The 18975-nt window shown below is 47.4% G+C and overlaps 1 protein-coding gene across 9 annotated transcripts in view; it reads right to left on the bottom strand.

Moving 5' to 3' along the window:
• Positions 1-264: 264 nt before the first annotated feature.
• LHFPL2 (LHFPL tetraspan subfamily member 2) overlaps positions 265-18975 on the bottom strand; it is a 158057-nt gene continuing 139346 nt past the window's right edge. For all 9 annotated transcript variants that reach the window (XM_044777939.2, XM_044777940.2, XM_070517891.1 and 6 more), the window contains one exon: positions 265-4419. In XM_044777939.2, coding sequence (XP_044633874.1) covers positions 4163-4419 — 257 coding nt within the window. In that variant the 3' untranslated portion in view covers positions 265-4162. The remainder of the gene's footprint in view (positions 4420-18975) is intronic.

Here is an 18975-nt window from a genome sequence, read left to right as displayed (position 1 = left end):
AGGTTTTTTTTTTTTTTTTTCCTATTTATAATTACATTGCTGCTTCTCCAAGGAAGAAATACTTATCCTGAAGTTAAAGCTAACCTAAGGTAGGGATATATTTGTTACTAGCAAATGGAATAAAATACCTGAATATCTTTTTTCCTATCACCAATATTACATATAAGTTAGTGGTTGAAATAAAATTTGACTGGTAGGTATTTTCTTGATCAAATTATACACATCATAATGGAACCAATATACTTAGACTTGAAAGAACCAGAATGAGTTTGCAAAATCTGGTTTAATTCAGATCTGGGAAGGGGAAGACATCGTGAAAATACATATGCACAGGAACCTAATCACTGCTAGACAAACAATGTATTAGTTTACAGTATAACAGGAGAACCACAAATGTGAAGGCTCCAATTGAGTCCATCAGCGGTAAATCCAATTGTACATTTGGCTCAAGTGGCTGTTGAACATCAGGTGGTGCTGAGTTCCTCCAAAGCACCTAATGACCCCCAGCCTTGGAAGGAGTTTCACCACAGTCTCAGAAGAAATCCCAGTCGCGCCTTTAACTCTTTTGGCCCTGGGGAGTCATCGCTGCCCAAGTACAAATGCAGGCCAGGGGTTTCCAGTGGCCATATGTTATTGCACAGAGAGGTCTGTTCTAAGCCAGACTCTTATGGCGAAGAAGGTGTGAGATTAGCCCTTCAACAGTGGTGTAGCATTAACATGGTCTATCAAAGCATGTTAAGAAATAGCTCCTTAGTGATTATGTACCAGCTACTAATGATCACACTAACAGAAAAGGCAACGTGGCAGCTTCACATTTCACATGAAAGACTAGCATTAACTGGGCCTGCCTGCTGGCTTACCCTTCACATAAAACTAGCGATTATTTTAATCTAGACCCAGGACAAAAGGATTTCATACCAGTCTTTTCTTCACATAGGATTGTGTAGCATTAAAATTGTCATGGGTTAATGACTAAGCCATGAAGGCAAACATGTTGAACTCTCCTTTGCCAAAACAGAAACGATCCCTGTTCTGACTCCTGTCCAGTTTCCAAAGAACAAAACATACACACACCTTTGTTATTGCACGTCTTTCACACAGACTCGTGTATGGAGAATATACAGATATATTCTTTAAATATGCTACACATAAAAAAAAGACTATGGCACTTTACAGAATACATGTTTAACAAAGATCATTACACCACAGAGGTTTGAAAACTATACAAAAACCCTCACACGGTTAATGTAACATTGTCGGATCAGCACACAGGTTTAAAGAGTCCACAGAATCCCGGGCAAAGATTTCCGCCTTACAGAGTTCGCTGAGAAGCCCAGCCCATCACCAAACTTGAAGCGCAAACGCAAGCAAAAATAAATAAGACTTTTCTGGTAGTAAGAATGGCCCAGGTATATTAGACTTTTTAGACTGGGGCAATTAGCTGACTGATCGGAATTTATTAGAACAATAGTTATGGGGCAACAATCAGTCTAAGTGTTTTTATCATATTTCTAACACATTCCTCATATTCAGTGGTTTCTAAACAGCTGTGCAGTTTGGGTCTAGACTTGCGTGATTCTGGATGTTCCATTCATCCCAACCAAAGCCTGGCTCACGGACTCAGGGCTTACAAGGCCCACATCACGTTTCACACGGTCTCTGCTCTGCTTACCCACGCAGCGTTCAGTCATTTCTAGTGCTTTGGGGTTTTGTGCGTGTGCATGTGCTTTTTGTCTTCTGCAGCATTCAGACTAATGAAGTAACACTGTCTAGTGACTTTCTTCTGGCCAAGGGAGGTCATGTTCTCACCTGTGACTTTTGTCAGGGTGAGCTAGGGCTATGCCACCACCGTAGCCACTGAGCGTGAGGCAGTAGAGAAGGGGGACATGCTCACAGGATCCTTTGGGCTTATGACTTGTCTGTAAGGAAAGCGAGAGTGTAAAATTAGTGTTAGAAAATGGGTTCTCTATCTTCTACTGAAAAAAAGTAGAGTAAATCTTCTGATAAGTTTTAAGGAAACAATTTGTCTTTATCAGGATTATTTGCCTGATGAAGGGAATTGCTTTTTTTTAAAATGAAAATTATCGCCAAGGTTTGAAAAGTAGTCACTGTGGTGGCATGAGGACTTGGTCAGGGCATGTAAATGCACAGTCGGTGCGGGAGCCCTGTCCAGCGGCTGCCGTCGCCTGTCTCTGTGTGACGTGAGAGATGGGGTTAATGTTTCCTGAGCCCTTACTGTAGGCTGCTAAGAGGATACATATTTACCTCCTCTTTTCAAAAAAACCCACAGGATTGACATTTCGCTTATTCTGAACTTTGGCCTAAGCATGGTGAACTCATTAAGGCCTAGTTCCACACTCCTCCCCTTCCTGCCCTTCACTCTTAATCTGTGAGATAAGATGGTTTCTGGCACAGGCCAAAGGCCAGACTGAAATGAAAGTTTAGTTGCTCCATTCTATCTACAAAAAGCACTTATTTGTTCTGCACCAAGGCATGGTCTGAGACTCACACAGCTTTAAAATGATTCCCCAGGGCAAGGCTGTTACATCCGGAGCAGGGTCTTATGCCTGCAGGCACTTAGCATGCAACACCTTGCCCAAAGAAGGTGCGTAGTAATTATTTGTTAAATTTTCAAAACAAAGCCAGCCCTCAAGTGAGGAGATTCATAAACCCAAGGAGACCTATACTTTTAATCCATCCATAAATCTGGCAGGTCCACTCCACTTGCTTGAGTTGCTAAGGAGTGTTTCTGGATCATTCTGCAATTCTGAAGCTCAGGGTAACAGACTAGGTCCTTTTCTGGCCGCTTAGATCATTCCAGAGTAAATTTGAGGTGTTGGCTAATATTTTCCTGAATCATTTATATTGGTAATTTATAGAAACTAGCTTAAAAGCCCCTGAATCCTTTTTAATAGTGGTAGTCAGTTCCTTTTGTAGACAGCTGTCGGCAGGTGCCATGAGCGTGGTGTAGCTCTCGTCCTTGCATTAACTGTCCGCTTTGATTTCCTGGGAACGACGCCTCTGCTGCAGCTCACTGCTTGCAGCATCTAATGTTACTTCAGCCTGCTTTCAGGATCACCGCCAGTAACTAGAAAAACTTCACTCCCACGACCAGCTCCTTTTTTTCTGCAAAGAATGCCATCCTGCTGCTGCTGGGGCTGGAAGTGCAGCCCACTGCAGCGTGGTTACCAAGCAGCGGGAAGAGGTCTCCTCGCAAGTGCTGAGGTTCTGGCCCGTCCTCCCAGTGAACGTGTGACTGAGCCGCAGCTGGCTTGGCGACCTCTGTCCCTGGAATGAGGCAACAGTGAGGTTTCCTTTGGCAGTCAAAGCACGCTCCTAACCCTAGGAGAGGAATACGTGACCTCCGGTGGAAGGGGAGACTGGGCCAGGACCGGTGGTGGCTTGGCTGCTGGGAAGTGGAATGAATTTGTCTTCTGTAGCAGAATTTTGTACTTTTATTCTCATGATTGTACAGATCCTTATTCTTTCTTTACTCAAATTTCTAAAATCTTGGAGTGACAGTTCAATTGATCCCCCTTACCCTGGAATTCAGCCCAGAATAAGTTCCACAACAGGACTGCACACTGTGCCTGCCGACCCCTTTCGGCAGCTGAGCAGGAGACAGTGTCTTGCTCCGCCCTTTAGCACACATCCCACCCCCAGGAAGCCTGGAGGTGGCATCGCAGTCTCCAACTGAGAACGTGAAAGAACGAGGAAACAAAAACACCAAACCGAAAACCTCATTCTGAGGCAGAGATGCTCACAGGCGTGCAAGCTTGTGGCAGAAACGCATCTCAAAACAGCCTGCAAATCTGGCTGACAGTCTCTTCTGTTACCAGAGAAACTGCTGCTTTAATGCTTTCGATCATTATCCTTCATTGAGCCCTGGGAGAGATGGAGTCTGACCGAGTTTGTCAACTGTATGTCAGGGTTTCTGTACTGTTTTCATGTTCCATCTCTGATCGTTTGCACTGCGGCCCTCAGTGCAGGCCCTGTGCGCAGCTGGAGGGTGCCTCGCATGGGTCCTGTTAAGGCTCGGGGCTGTGGAACGTGGCTCTGGTGGGTAAAGGCGAGCTCTTCACTTGACTCAGACGACGAAGCCCGAGGTGGACTGTTTCACAAGGTCACACAAGGAAGAAAATGGCATTAATGTCTCTTCCAGCTAAAGGAGGCAGATAAGGTTTTTCCCCTCTTCGATCTCTTCCTGTACTTTGTCACTGGAGGTTGCAATTTCTGCCTGTGCAGAGAAGACGGCACAGATGAAGGTGAGGACTGTGCCGCCGATGGCAGTGTAGAAGGCCCAGCCCAGGGAGCAGTCTCCAGGTTTGTAGGCCGACGCATAGTGTCCGCAGTAGCTTATGGCCTTCTGGCAGCCCCAGCCCGCGGGGTAGAGAATCAGCCCGAGGATGAGGAACAGGCCTGCAAGGCAGAAGAGAAGACAGGTGAAACCCTCTCTGCAGTGCACAGTGAGTGACAGAGGATTTTGAGCCTCTGTTGTGCATACTGGAATATGAACCCACCAATAATTTCTCCCCTGGAAAAGCAAATTCACTTGTACTCTTTCTTCCCACAGGCTCTTTGCGCAGAGAGCATCCCCTTTTGGTCTAGGGCAGGGGTCTGCAGACTAAGGCCCACAGGCCAAGTGTGGCCGTGTTCTTGTAAATAAAGTTTTACTGGAACACAGCTATGCCACTCTGTTTGTGGACTGCCTATGGCTGCTTTTGTGCTGGAACAGCAGAATGAGTAGTTGCTACAGACCCTATGGCCTGCAAAATCTAAAATATTTACTATCCGGCCTTTTGCAGAAAAGTTTGCCGACCCCTGGCCTAAGGGAATTCACACAGAACCACGGCTAAATGCAAGACACCAGACCTCGAACCGAGTGTCAGTGCTTTAATGCGCCCAAGGGGAGTCTGTCTGCTGGCATCCACACCAACCAACCAACCAACCGCCTGCCCAGGACAGGGATTTCTATATTTACATATACATTTAGAAACGAATCGCAAACTTCCTAAGAATTTTTTTGTCTGAATGCTTTTAAGTGAATGCGGCCTTGAGTAGACACCAATAAGCTGTTTCTGTTTTGCTGTCATATTCCTTATGGCTTCACTGCTCACTGTGTAACTGAGAGTTATTTTTCAGCCAGCCCTGGTGGGTGAGGAGCTACTCCAGGGCAGGACTAAGGCGAGGCAAGGGAGGCACAAAATGTGAGGCGACAGTCCCTTTCAGGTGTCTGCCCTGTGCTGCGGAGCCCAAGAGTGGGTGCCTTGCCTGCCCCCTGGTCCTGGCCACCAGTCACACAGCAGAAGCTGCTTATGAGGGAGTCTGGAACCTGAAAGGACAGAGGCCAGCGGAGGCCCCCAAATCTTACCCCACAAAACCTTCTCGGTAGGAAGGGTGCGGCAAGAGGATGGCTTTATTCCGGGCGGCAGGAAAAGACGGTTTTCACTGAAGAATGACACCTACATAATCAAGATTGCTAATGCATAACCAAAAAGACCTGTTTTTTAGATACCTTGGAATAGCAATCTATCCTCATAATTTAGTCTTGGCTCTAAATTCTCTTTTCCTGCCTCTACTGAAATTCTCTGGGTTTACCACACCAAAGCTGCTAAGTCATTTAGAGCACCTGGCCAGGACTGGATCTGTGCTGATGTCAGGTTTGAAGGAAGATCAGGGACAGTGTTTCAGACCACGGAGCACAGCTTTCACGGAGCTGTCTTCCTCCTTGACAGCATCTTCTCGCCCAGCACGACAACTCACTGCTAGAGTTTTGGGGTCTGATTGTCCCCAAAGTTCATCCCGTTGTCCTACTCTGAAGGCCTCAGGAGACTCTCTAGCAGCGGTGCAAGAGAGGGCACCCACTCATACGCTCACTGTCTGAAGAAGGATGAGTCACAAAAGACGGCCTTCCGACCTTGCAGCCCTCCATTTCTCCGTAGGTCGGAGTGCTGGGAGCAGGGAGGCAATGATGTGGAGCTGGGGAAATGCAAGCTAGGGCTAGGAAGCGTAAGGAGCAGCAGACTGAGGCCTCTGGGAGAGATGCTTTTCCAAATGACCAGGAGCGTGGAGCTAATTCCCCCGAGGCTAAGGCAGCCAGTGGACCTCGTGTTGGTACTCTGGAGTACGCGAGGTGTTGAACCAGTCAATCTTGGTTTGGGTGTCTGGAGTCAATTCAAAGGCTAGATATCACACAGCAGAAAAGCCCCTCTAGTCTAGGGTGAGGCAGGACGCAAACCAGCAGGACAGTGGATCACAGCGAACACTCGCTAGATTAAGAGGCGGGTCAGTTAGTAGCGGAGAGCTCTGAGTTTGGAGTGAGGCAGAGGTTTGAGTCCTAGTGCTGCCGTCTGTGAGCTGGGTGGCCTAAAAAGTCTCTTAACCCATCGAAGTATGATCCTCACCTGTAAAATGGGCTACTTCTTAACTCATGAGGTGGCATTAAGTACTAAAGTCTATAAAGGGTACTGTCTGTCCACAACAGTAACCACAGGACTGGAACACAGACGAGCACCCGGAGGCAGGGTACAGCCCTGGGCTGACCCTCCCTGACAGAAGCACGAGCAGTTTGAAGTCCATCGTGATGAATACGCAGGGCAGCGGATTGTTGAGGGTAGGTTTTGAAAGGTGTAAAATTTGGGGAGAGGGGAGAACCCAGGCTACAATTTAGTATCCTGGAAAGAATAAACTCTTCCCCATCGGCACACATCTCACTCAGCTGGGGAGATCTGAAATTATTGAGCTAATTCTGTCGTGTTTCTAAGGCCTGTGATAAATCCCGATGAATCCCCACCTCGTTCCCTAGGAAACCTCACCCAAGGTACGTGAAACCTCAGTGGTTTCCTCCTCTGGGGACAGTTCCAAGTCCCCGCCCTGGGAGCTGTGGGGCCCCACTGCTGGGACTTCCTCGGGATTGAGGCGGTCTCTGGGCGGCAGCCTCTGCTGTCCAGCTCGAGGGCGCACCCCGGCAAGGGAGCATTAGCTGCTCTTCCCTTTAAAAGACCAGAGTGTTCATATTTGAATTGTGGCTACAATTAAATATTAATCGCACACATCCTTTGTATTACCTGGCTTAAGCCCAGTAAGTAAAATTAACGCATTTTAACGTGACAGGGACAGAGACAAACCATGGAGTCTGCTGTCACACGGCAGCTCTGCTACCTGCGCTGGGCTCTGGCTGGTGGTAGGATACACAAAATCCCCTCATTTGGCTGTCTCAGCTCCTTCTGGGAAGTGGGCAGTTCTTAGATAATTAAACAATATAAGCCCTATTTCCATCTCATCGGGCCCCTTCGCACAGCAGGTCAGGAACACTCACTCCAGTACTGCTCCTCCTGTCCTCTGATGGCTCAGGCTAGGCTCCTGAGGAGCTGCAGCCACCTGAAAATCCTGTGGCTGCTCCTGGCCAATCATTTTGTGACTGAGGACAGCAGGAGACTTTTCTGATCATCTACAGTGCCATGCTTATCAGTTTGCCACAAGCCTTGGCTTGACTATTTATAAGCCTGCAGGGTAATAAAAAGTGGGCCATGGCGTGTCTGCAAGCCCCAGCGGATGTGATGTGTGCTGAAACCACACGCTCCCAACCCGGGCAGCCAGCCTAGACAAACACAAGGGTGCCTTATCCCAATTCTCAGAGGGTCACGGGTCAGGGAGAGGAAGTCGCCTCTGTCTACCTGCCCTGGCTGGTGGACCGCTCCTCCCCGCACTCATCAGTGTTGCCATCCGCACGGTTACTGCCATGAGAATGTCAGACCTATGTCCAACTGAGAGAAGGAAAAAGGGGGCCTTCAGGGAGGCAAAAAAAAAAAAAACAAAACAATTACTTTTGTCATCTTTGTAGGTATTTAGAAAAAGGCTCTTCTACCAAAGGAATTCCAGAAAGTGTCGTGATTCAGGCGGCCTCTCAGGTGACTGCCACACTTAGTCCCTCCCACTGCCCTTAGAGCCCAGCGCAGCTTCTAAGCAGCCTGGGCAGCGAACAAGCTTTACTTGGTCACAAACATCACCCACCAGATTCTAGCAAAGTTACGGAGAAGCAGCCTGTAAGAGTCTCCGATCTCGCAGAGTAAAATCAGCTTTCTCTCCCTGGCCTTCAGGGCCCTGTGGGACCCGGCCCCTGTCACCTGCCTGAATCCACCTCTGCCTTTCTCGCCCTGCCCTCTCTGCTCCTGCCATGCTGGCTCTCCCGGGACACCGTGGCCCTGCCCCGCCTTCGCACCAGCCATCCGTCACCTGCAATGCCCTCCTTCCAGACAGTTTTCAGGGCATCTGTAAATGCCACCACCTCGGGGGGTGGGGTCTTCTGTTCCAATCTAGTTACCATTTCAACCACCTCCTCTCTGCCTTCCTACCCACTTCCTGGCTTCATTATTTCTCCTGAGCACTTATTACTAACATTGAATATATTCCTTTGAGTAATATACGAAACTGCCAATATTTGACCATTTTTTACCTACAAAAATGGTCATTTCACATGGTTCAACCTGGTATTTCTCAGTTATCATGGCTGGTCTTCGTCTCCATCCTCCACCTTCAACTCCTCTGGCGCGGGGTTTTGTGTGTGTGGTTTACTGCTATAAAGCCAATGCCCAGAAGAGCGCTGGCACAGAGAGGCCCTTAATACTTTATTAGCACCAGTGCCATTTATTTTATAATAAACTATTTCTAATCCATAGTGTCCCTGCGGAGAAACAGTAAAATAACTTTGACAGACACCAACCAGTAAGGATGAAATGTGTCGGCAGCAAAGGAAATGGAGACTCTTGGTTGGCTGGCTCATCCTGTCACACGGCCCTGTTCTACGCCTGTGAATTGCAGGGTTTAGAAGCAAACTTGTGCCCTGAATTCCAAATGGGTTGATGACACCAGCTAATGAGACAGAATTAAAGTCCCCGGTTACTTAAATGGGCACGTCAGACAACAGGTAAGGGAACACGATAAGGTGTCCTGGGTCTGCTGCGGGCTCGGCATGGTTTTTCTGGTCCTCAATTTGGAGTGCACCCAGGGACTATCAGGTGGGTTGTGGGTTATGTCCAGAGGCCAAGTCGAAGGTGAGGTGTGCTCTGGATTGAGTTTCACCTAAGAGCCAAGCCAGAAAACGGTCTGATCTCCTTCTGCAGCTATTAAAAAAGCAGTTCCTGAAGTTAGGCAAGCCTGTGGTGGTCTCTAGGCCCTTCCCATCGCCTTGTCTTAACGCATCGTTGTTTGGAGTACGTATGTGTGTTTTGTGGAGGGCGACAGAGAAAGTAACAGATGAAGCTCGTGGGCATCTGCCTTTCTTCTGACTGGCCTCTCTCCTGGGTGTCTGGCTGAGCTGTGGCGGGCCCACCAGTGGAGGAAGAGAAGCAAGAACATGATACTGGCCAGCAACCAAAGAAAGCAGCCACACCAAAAGAAACCACAAGAGATCAGAGGGCTGGCACCCTCTGCCACAGCTCAGCTGGACAGGATGGTGCCAAGAAGGGGCCATTCTCCACAGCCATCAAACATATCATCCTTGTGTCCTATTCTCTCTTGCTTACAGCCTCCCAGTTCATTGTACCAACAGGATTAGAAGATGCCAGCACCTGCTCACCGTGGGGTCACCTGAGAAATGACTCAACCTTATCTTGGGAAGAAAAAAATAAACGAGAAGAAACTGATGCTTAGTCACTTAGACTACCCTCCAGATGCCACCACAGGCTGGAGACAAGCCCTGACACCTTCACGGAGGCCCACCATATAGTGCTGGCTCTCTCATGAGCACTGGGCAGCAGCTAGCACAACACAACACCCACCATGCCCCTCTGCTGTTTTAGGAACAATTCCCCCCACTGGAAGGAACCTTCAGACTCCCCCCTGGATCCCCAGCAGTTCGATCTTACTGCACAGGAATTTTCAGTCTCTTTGGGCAACCTGAACATGTGGTTTGGGTTTAAACTCAAATAATTAGACTCCATGAGCTCCAAGAGGATAAGAGCTGGGTCTCATCGCTTTGTTTCCAGTGCCGAAAACATAAAAGGTGCTAGAACAGGAATGAAACACGCAAGGAAAAGGAAAGTCCTCGTCCTCCTGCTTTCTGATCAGCATTCAGTGCTGGCTGTGATTAGACCAGCCACAAAATTCTATGTCTTAGGTAATTTTCTTGCTACTGCCCTGGAATCAATTAATATGATATCAAATATACGTTTTAATCAAATCCCTTAGGTGGGAAGAAAAACATCTCTATAATTCTGCCAAGCCCCCAATTTTGGAAAGACTAGGAGTTACTAAATACAATAAATAATATTTTACTTGGTCTGAAGATGATACCTCAAGCTTGAAGAGTATGGGATGCAAGGAACGGGGGAGCCAAGTCTGAACCCCGGCTCTTCAGTGTGTGAAGGAAGCGGGGAGAGGCTGCCTGGCTGTCTTCCCTCCAGGCCAGTCACACAATCCCACTCTCTCACTACCTGCCGGCCAAGGGAAGGGACTCCAGGGTTCTTGCCTTTTTGGGCCACCCACCATTTGTACGGAAGAAGGCCGTGTTTCCTGGCCTGAAAAGTGTGAGAACTAAAGGCTGGCTCCTGTTCTACAGAGTAACAGTGGGTCTTCAGACATCACACTCCCACTTCCTCTTCAGACAGGCTTCCAGACCAAACAGTAAAGACTGACCTCAACCTCAGTTAGCACAGGAAATTGTCTAAGGACAGGAAGAAAATAAGGCCAGCCGTTCCCTCCACCAGCCACCTGTGGAGAAGCCCCCACTAAGGGACATGACACCTAGCCTCCACTAGGTCACAATCGAGAAGAAGCTCATTTGAAACCTATGAAACATCCTAATGTCTCTGGGGAGTGAGTTCACAGCACACGGTTGACAGCAGGCTTAGTTTCTTTTGAGAAAGTTGGGCTCCAACCAGGTATTCCCCAGGTGTGTCCACTGAGTGCACGCTGTGTGCTCCACCTGGTGCCAGGCACAGTCATGAGGGGCCATGCAGGTGAAGAGCAGTGGGATGGGGTAGGGTGTCACAGTCTTTACGCACGTTGAGGCCAGTGATACTCAAGGAGGCTCGCCACACGACCCACATCCCTGTTGCCTGAACAAGGGGCTCCTACCCATTCTGACCCCTTGGCACTCATCCACCTGGAAATGTCCCCCTTCTCCCAGTTCAAATGTCACCTCTATGTGAAACGTTTGTCACCACTTCCTGCCAAAGCGTTATTCTCTGTGTGTCCCCGCTACCCTGAGCAGGACGTCTCTCTTTATCGCGTTATGTTGTTTTGTGTATTAATCAACGACTCTTTACTAAGCGCCAGGCGTTATTCTCAGCCCTGAGGATACAGCAGTATCCTAGCAGGACGCTGAGCCTCTCGAGGCAGAAAAGCTTTATTCCTCTTGGCATACATCACAATTTTGTCTTAGCACTTACCAGAAACCTGACGGGTGTGTCACAGTTAAGCTTGGGGAACAAAGGTCAAGAGTTCAACTTATTTCTGGCTTTGAAACAGCCATTGACTCATTTAGGAACATGGCAGGAGACCATCTAACTATCAAACATCCTCCCTTTTCAACGTATCTCTGAAAAATTGGACAAAAATTCCCCTCAAGCTGTTTATCCTTGTCAGGTCCACCCTGTGGCTCAGGTCTAGGATGTGGAGCCTGAGCTCCAGTCCTTGTTGACCCAGCTCAGTTCATTATAGCACAAGGCCAGGAGGCTGCCCTGCCACCACACCACCACCTCTCACCCCAGGCAGCCATCTCTCTAACAGGAAGAAGGCAAATCAGACCAGAGAGCAACCGGCTTCCTGTCTCCCATCCCCACTCTGGGACACAGCTCAGAGAGCAGTCCAGGCCTGTGGGGCTGACGGCTTCCATCAGCAAGTTCAAAGGTACTGACGGTGCTGGATTAAAGAGAAACGAAGACAGGACAGTCCTCGCGTGAGTTTAGATCATCTGCCAGTGCCTCCCTCCAGGTGGGAAGCCTCGCTGGCTTCTCCTTCTCCGGTCCTTTGCTGTTCTTCCTGCCTTTCCTGTCTCTAAACACCGTGTGCCCCGGGCTCCATCCTCTGTCCTCTTCTCTACCCGCTCCTTATCCATCACACTTGGTCCCAAGGCTTTAAATACTGCCTCGAGGCTGACGTCTCCTGAATTTTGATCTCCAACTTTGAACTCCAGATTTGCATAACCAACTGCCTACTTGACCTCCATGTGGATGCCTAACAAGGCACTTGAACTTATGTCCAAACCTAACCCTTGATTCCCACGCCCCACTTCAAAACCTGGTCTTCACCCTGTGGACCTCGTCTCAGCAAAAAGGGAGTTCAGTCCTTATACCAGCTGGGGTCAAACCCTTAGAATCATCCTTGACTCCTCCCTTTCTCCTAGAGCCCAGGAGACTATCGGCAGAGCCTCGGGACCTTTTTCCTAGCTGTGCCTCTGCAGGAAAGCTCTTCTCCTGATTCCTCATGTAGCTCACTCCTTTATCTCCTTCAAGCCTTTGGTTAAATCTCTCCTCACTGAATCCTATCCTGACGACCCTATTTAACACGTAGCTTCCCTCCTTAGCACCCCAGCACATCCAACCTGCCTTACCCTGGCTACACCTTTGGTTTTTCCTTCCAAAGCACCTATCACCTTTTTTTTTGCTGAGGAAAATTCACCCTGAGCCAATATCTGTGCCAGTCTTCCTGTATTTTGTATGTGGGTTGCCACCACAGCATGGCTGACGAGTGGTGTAGGTCCACACCTGGGATCCAAACCTGAAAAGCCAGGCTGCGAAGTGGAGCACACAAACTTAACCACTAGGCCACGGGGCCAGCCCCATCATCACCTTTTAACATAGTATGTAATTACTTACTTGCTTTACTGTCTATCTCCCCCAGCTTGAATGTAAACTCCATGAGGACAGAGAACGTTGTGCAGTTTACTCTTTATGTATGCCAACTGCGCAGAACCATGCCTGATGTGGAATAGGCGTTCAGTGCAGACTTGTGGGGGGAATGGAAAGAGAGAGTGCTGTGATGTGGCCTATGTTACCTTTTTAAATGAAGGCAATGTGGAAAGTTCTTCCCAAGATTTTTAAATGCTTGGAGGAAAAGCTTTGTTCCCAGAGGTTGGCAATTGTGGCTAACACAACACCAGCCAAACTTACTAATGAAACACACACAGGGTCAAACCATGGAACTGGCCTTTTACTTGACTGCAAGCATTGAAAACCTCCTTTATGGCTACAGAAAATGGAGGTTTGTTGGGAGATGATATAGGAAAGTAGTAAGTCAATTAAATGTAATAAATTTTCAGTTGTCTCGAGATCAGCCTTGGTTTAGCCTCAAAACTCTGAAATTGTTTCCAACTATGCCTGGCTGCAGCGAGGACAGCTGAAAAGGCTGTGGCTGACTTGCGAGAACCGTCCAGGACACCAGCTGCGAGGGGAGCGGCTGTGTAGGATGAACCTGGAGACGTTCAGGAAAATGAGAGGTGACAGAAGGCGGCGGGGCATCAGGGGAAATGAAGAAGGAGCTGGACAGGGCAGTTTGCAGAAGAGGTGAGGGTGCTCCCTGGAAGCAGCAGGAGCCTGGAGAACGCAAAGAACAGAAGGCGCCAGCAGCGAAGGCGGAGAATGTACACCTGCTCTACAGCCCAGGGAAATACCCACTCCTGTGGGCAGCCCCGAGGGCAAAGCCACAGAGCAAGCTCTGGGGGGGTGGTGTGGAGGCCGGGCGGGGGAGGTTGCTCTGTCTCCGGTAGAGGAGTAACATGTTTAGTTATTTAACTGCAAGTCTGGACCATCATGAGGTACAACAGCTGATGTACAGAGTGCTAAACAACAACCGTATGCATGCTAGTTAGCATTTGCTCTTTTCTGTCTAAAATGTTATTTTTCCATAAGTCATCTTCCATGCTGACGGTTGGAAGTCATTTTGGCAGTCCCTGATAGCTATTTGTAGGTCATCAACTGTTCATAGGTTGGGACATTTTCTCTTTCACAATACCCCAAGGCAAGTTGTCAGCTATTAAGGCTGTGCTCTGAGGAAGGCACGTCATGTCAGACCACATGCAGTTCCATCCACTGAATTTGCTATCAAGCTCTTCTCTTCCCAAAGACCATGGGAGGAGCCTGTACACTTCTCAAGTGCAGGGGCTGTGGAGACACATGTGGCGATCATTCTCAGTCACCAAGATGAGGCTAAACTAGGTTCCCCACACTGTTTTAAGAAAGAAGAGATGCAACTTAGAAAGAATTTCATAGGTAAAAAGTTTAAATAAAAATTACAAGTAAATGGTTAACCAACCATCTGGAAAACTATCCAGAACAATGACTGTAAAAAATAGAAGTCTTACTGTGACATAATATGCATTTGTCCCATAATAAAGCAGCATTGCTTCCAAGGCCTCCTGGATTCCTCAAAGCATGTATTTTTGGCTCAGAAGAACGCCCATTCCATTGTAAACTTGTTGACAGCGGTAAGGAGTGTGTTCCCAATTCCTTCGCTTCTAAGTCTCCACCTCCACCCCAAATCCACACTCAGTGCCTACGACACAGTCCTCTACACATGTGTCGTTGACCAACTTCCCATATCACTTCTGATTCCCATTTCCTTTCTAGTCTTCACTTCTATGGAAGAACATTTTGGAAAGGTCTTCCATGGTAAAAATGGTAGATTCCAAGTAAAGATGACATGAAATTGAAGCTATAAATACACTCCCCCAATTTTATACATTCACAACGAATACTGTAAAGCTGGCAGTTTGTACAGGGGACTGGAATGTTTTAATGATGATAATGCTAACTATTATAACAACAATGGGAGCAGTTAACACTTATCCAGCACTACAATGTGCCGGGCACTGGCTAAGGAGTTTAAATATAACTCATCTTGTCCTTGTAACAACCTTATAAGGTTGGTACTATTAATATCATTATAACACAGAAGGAAACTGAGACACAGAGGGATAAAGTAAGGCTACACAGCTCATCAGTGGCGGAGCTGGGACTCAAATCCAGGCAAGCTGGCTCGAGGCCATGCCCGAGCCCTTGTGCTGGATGCTGCTTTCCTGCAAACCAAGACCAACAGCCAAGACAAAAGCACATGTCCAGCTGAAGAGGGGACATTGATCTGTACTCACAGCTGGCTTACTTATACCTATGAGATGTCAGAGGGCAGATGACGACAAACAGTTATCAAGTGAGGAGACCACAGGAGCGCTGCGAGGGGATGATGGGGGAGGAAGCTGCACCAAATAAAGGGCCACCTACTGTCAGGCAGGTTGACCTGCTAACCCTGCAGCAAGACAGTGACAAGGTAAAGAAGTTCCATCCACACCTCTTCCCATTACAGTGTGAACGTCACCAGCCTCCTCCTGTGATATAGAGGCCATTTTGGAATGGCTGCCCTTGGCCAAAGAAACTTCTGGGAAGAAAACCGAGTGAACAGGTCAGAACAATCTAAGGTTCGCTACGATGTCCTCTTCTGCAGGACGTGGAATACCTGTCTGAGCACAAAACTGCAGACAAAGCACAAAACCCCTCAGACTAGACAAGAAAAATGGAAGCTGTAGAATCCGCTTATGTTTGAGTGTGTGCTCTGAGATCCTGCATCCTTGGAGACCATCTGAAACCACACATCCACCTAGAACAATAATGCCTTCCACACGAAAACATATCCCAGTCTCTTCCAGGACAGACAGCTGTAGCCGCTTAGACAAAGTCAAGCACCGAGACCATTCTTAGCCCCAAATTACATCACTTGTTTGAGCATCTCACTTCCTCCAAGCAGCTTTTCTTAAATCACAGAACAGAGCTCATGATCTCTGTCTTTTCTGACCTCCTCCTACCCGAATCCTTGTGCCATTACCCATACGTGATAGGTTTGAGTTAATCCTGTGTTAACGAGAGATCTGCTTGTCCCCATGTCCACATGCAGGGGACGCTGCTCTCAATCTTAGGCATCTGGCTCACGTGAAATCTTGCTTAGGACACTGCAGACACCAGGCTGGTGGCACCCAGGGCTCTTCCTTTCACCCAAGGAGAGTTCTGGTCCCATGCCTCCCAAGCTCCAAAGCTAATTCGCAATGGTATTCCAGCCTGCTTGACTGCTCAGATGCCAGTACGGGCCACTATCCTCGGTACCAAAATGTGAGCCATTCAGAGTCAGGGGTATTTGAACAGTATTTATAAATAAAAGTAATATAACATAAAGTATTAGTTATAACATGAATCATGGATTTTTGCCCAAGAATCACCACCTTTGGTTAATCTATATCTTTAAATCACTTTGTGCATTAAGGTTTTTTAAATCTTTCAATGAAAATGTACTCCATAAAGCCCAAACAGAATTTGATTTTAGAGAATGCCAGTTCTTTGGATAATGGCTCCATTAATTATTTTTCCTCTGTCTGGGAGGGCAGAGTCCATGTCAGAATTGACTTAGCAGCATTTGCTAATTCGTTTATTCTTTTCCAAATACCTAGACATTGCCCACTGCGCTGGTGCAGACGAGCCAGCATAGCACAGATTATGCTTCTGTCAGTGGACAGACAGCTACTGAGCACTTACTGTCTACACAGCAGGCCCATGTGGAACAGTAGAGCTGGAACTGCCAAAAAGACGCCATCTGCAGCCTTGCTCATATTCTAGAACAGTGGTTCCCACCTTCTGGACTTCACATATGAGCACAACAGCCAGGAAAATTATTGGGAGGTCAATATTTTTATGTTACTAATATAAGGACACTGAAAATAACAATTATCTCTTCTCACCATCATTTCATAAAAGAAAGGATTTTTTTTTTTTTTTTTGAGGAAGATCAGCCCTGAGCTAACATCTGCCAACTCTCCTCTGTTTGCTGAGGAAGACTGGCCCTGAGCTAACATCCGTGCCCATCTTCCTGTACTTTATACGTGGAACGCCTGCCACAGCATGGCTTGATAAGCAGTGCCATGTCCGTACCTGGGATCCAACCCGGCAAACCCTGGGATGCCGAAACGGAATGTGCGAACTTAACCAGGCCAGACCCAAGAAAGGATATTTTAACATGAAAAGGGCGAAGGATGTAATCTGAGAATAAAGGACAGTTCTTCAAATTGAATACTTTTAGCTCTATGAAATCTTACTGGGTTGTCCTTATCTTTCTCACTGCTGCTGTGGACTGTGGAAACCTTAGCCCGGAGTGGACGAGCACTCGCTCAGAGGCGGTAAGTCCTGGGCGAGAGGCCCCGGTGAGGGAGGAAGTGGGTGCGGAGGGTGCTGTGTTAGGATGGGGACGCCTTTGTCAGAAGCCTGTCTGTTTACCGTGCAGGCAGTGGGTGAAGAGTGAGGGGGCTCTTGGTGTTCTCTGTCTCTTTGGAAGCCAGAGTCTAAACATGTTTTCACTGCACCTCATTTTAAAGTTTCAAGAGTTTGTGGACTAGCTGGACTGGGCGCAACTCTGACAGTGAATAACTCTGCTCGCCAGCCAGACCAGGAACTGGAGCTCGGAGGGTTTCAGCTGATGACCAGAGTCTTCGTAGAGCAGATGAGATCTATATGTCATCTTAGCACATGATCACTAACACTAGAGGTTTTTAACCAATGAGATTTTATAAGGGGAAGGAGAGCAAACGTGAAGGATGAAATGTCAATAATTTTTTAAAAAGCTAGTATTAATGCTCATATCATCTCTCTGGAAGAGTCTAGTAGGGTACTTGTCTTCTACTAAAAACACTCCCATAGGGGCTGGCCTGGTGGTGTAATGGTTAAGTTTGCCTGCTCCACTTTGGTGGCCTAGGGTTCATGGGTTTGGATCTCAGGCGTGGACCTACACATCACTCATTAAGCCATGCTGTGGTGGCATCCCACATACAAAATAGAAGAAGGAGTAGCACAGATGTTAGCTCAGGGCCAATCTTCCTCACCAAAAAAAAATAAAAACACCCCACTCCCATAGAATTATAATTGGCAAGAAAAGTTCTCTTCCAGGGTGGGGGGTGGAGAGTGAATGACAGAACAACATAAAGAGAATCCTTTGGAAGACAATCAGAGCACACTTGTCATAAAAGACCTTACAACCAAGGCCCTCAGAGGAAGCTTCTGTTATAATTACTCAAAATTAATGACCATCAATTAAGAAGTATCTGATGCCCTTCGAATACGCTCTCAGAACTGACTCTGTAAGATGCACTTTCTCCCGTGTGGAAGCCTCCTAGGTCTTTCCCAGCAATGATTCCAGTCTATGTGCAAATGACTTCAGGGCAGTTGTCGAAGGCTTTACTCTTAACTGCAAACCCATCTTAGACAGATTACTCCTTCCCATGAGTTAGGGATAAAGTTTTACTTTGCATTCCAAGTGAGCAGCTATCTCCTCAACTGTTTATATGCAACTGGAAGAAACTTACGAAGTATTTTCTTGATCAATTATTCATCTGCCATGCAGGATTAGGAAAGGGCTCTTGTGTGACTTTAACCAAAATACACTGATGATTCAAAATAAGCTGCCCAGATCCATAAAAGGCAGCATATAGCAGAGTAAAAGACACCTAAAAATTTAGTCATTAATTCAATAGCTATGAAATTTCCAGGACAATAAGTAAATTTCTTGCCTGCTAAGGACTTGGGGTCCAGATAATGTTAAATAATTCCCACAATGAACCGGGAGCCATCTTCTAAACACTAGGGCCCTGCCGTTGGCATCTGTAAACTCTGAACTCGTGGCCACTATGCTTTTTGGTTTGAAATTTTTAATACTGTGTTCATTTTCTTAATGTGTGTATTTTAGATTTCGTCTGTACTGGGGCTCTCTTTAAAAACAGAAGATTGCTGGCCATTCAATAAAGCTACTGGGAGACGACATGTAATAACTGAATTCGTGAGTACGGCCAACTGCGCCGCAGCACAGGTCCTCACAGGAGATGCACAGTACTTCTGAAGTGGCGTCACAGCTGAGAAGAATGCCACTGTTGCATTAAGCTCTCCAAACAGTGCCTGAAGCGCTCATGTAGATATTCAGAGCCATACTTAAGTGATTACTTGTTAATGA

This window comes from Equus asinus, chromosome 9 (genome assembly GCF_041296235.1).
Source record: "Equus asinus isolate D_3611 breed Donkey chromosome 9, EquAss-T2T_v2, whole genome shotgun sequence".
In the NCBI taxonomy this organism is placed as follows: domain Eukaryota; kingdom Metazoa; phylum Chordata; class Mammalia; order Perissodactyla; family Equidae; genus Equus; species Equus asinus.
Note: the sequence above shows the minus strand (reverse complement) of the source record. Positions and strands in the feature narration are given on the sequence as shown.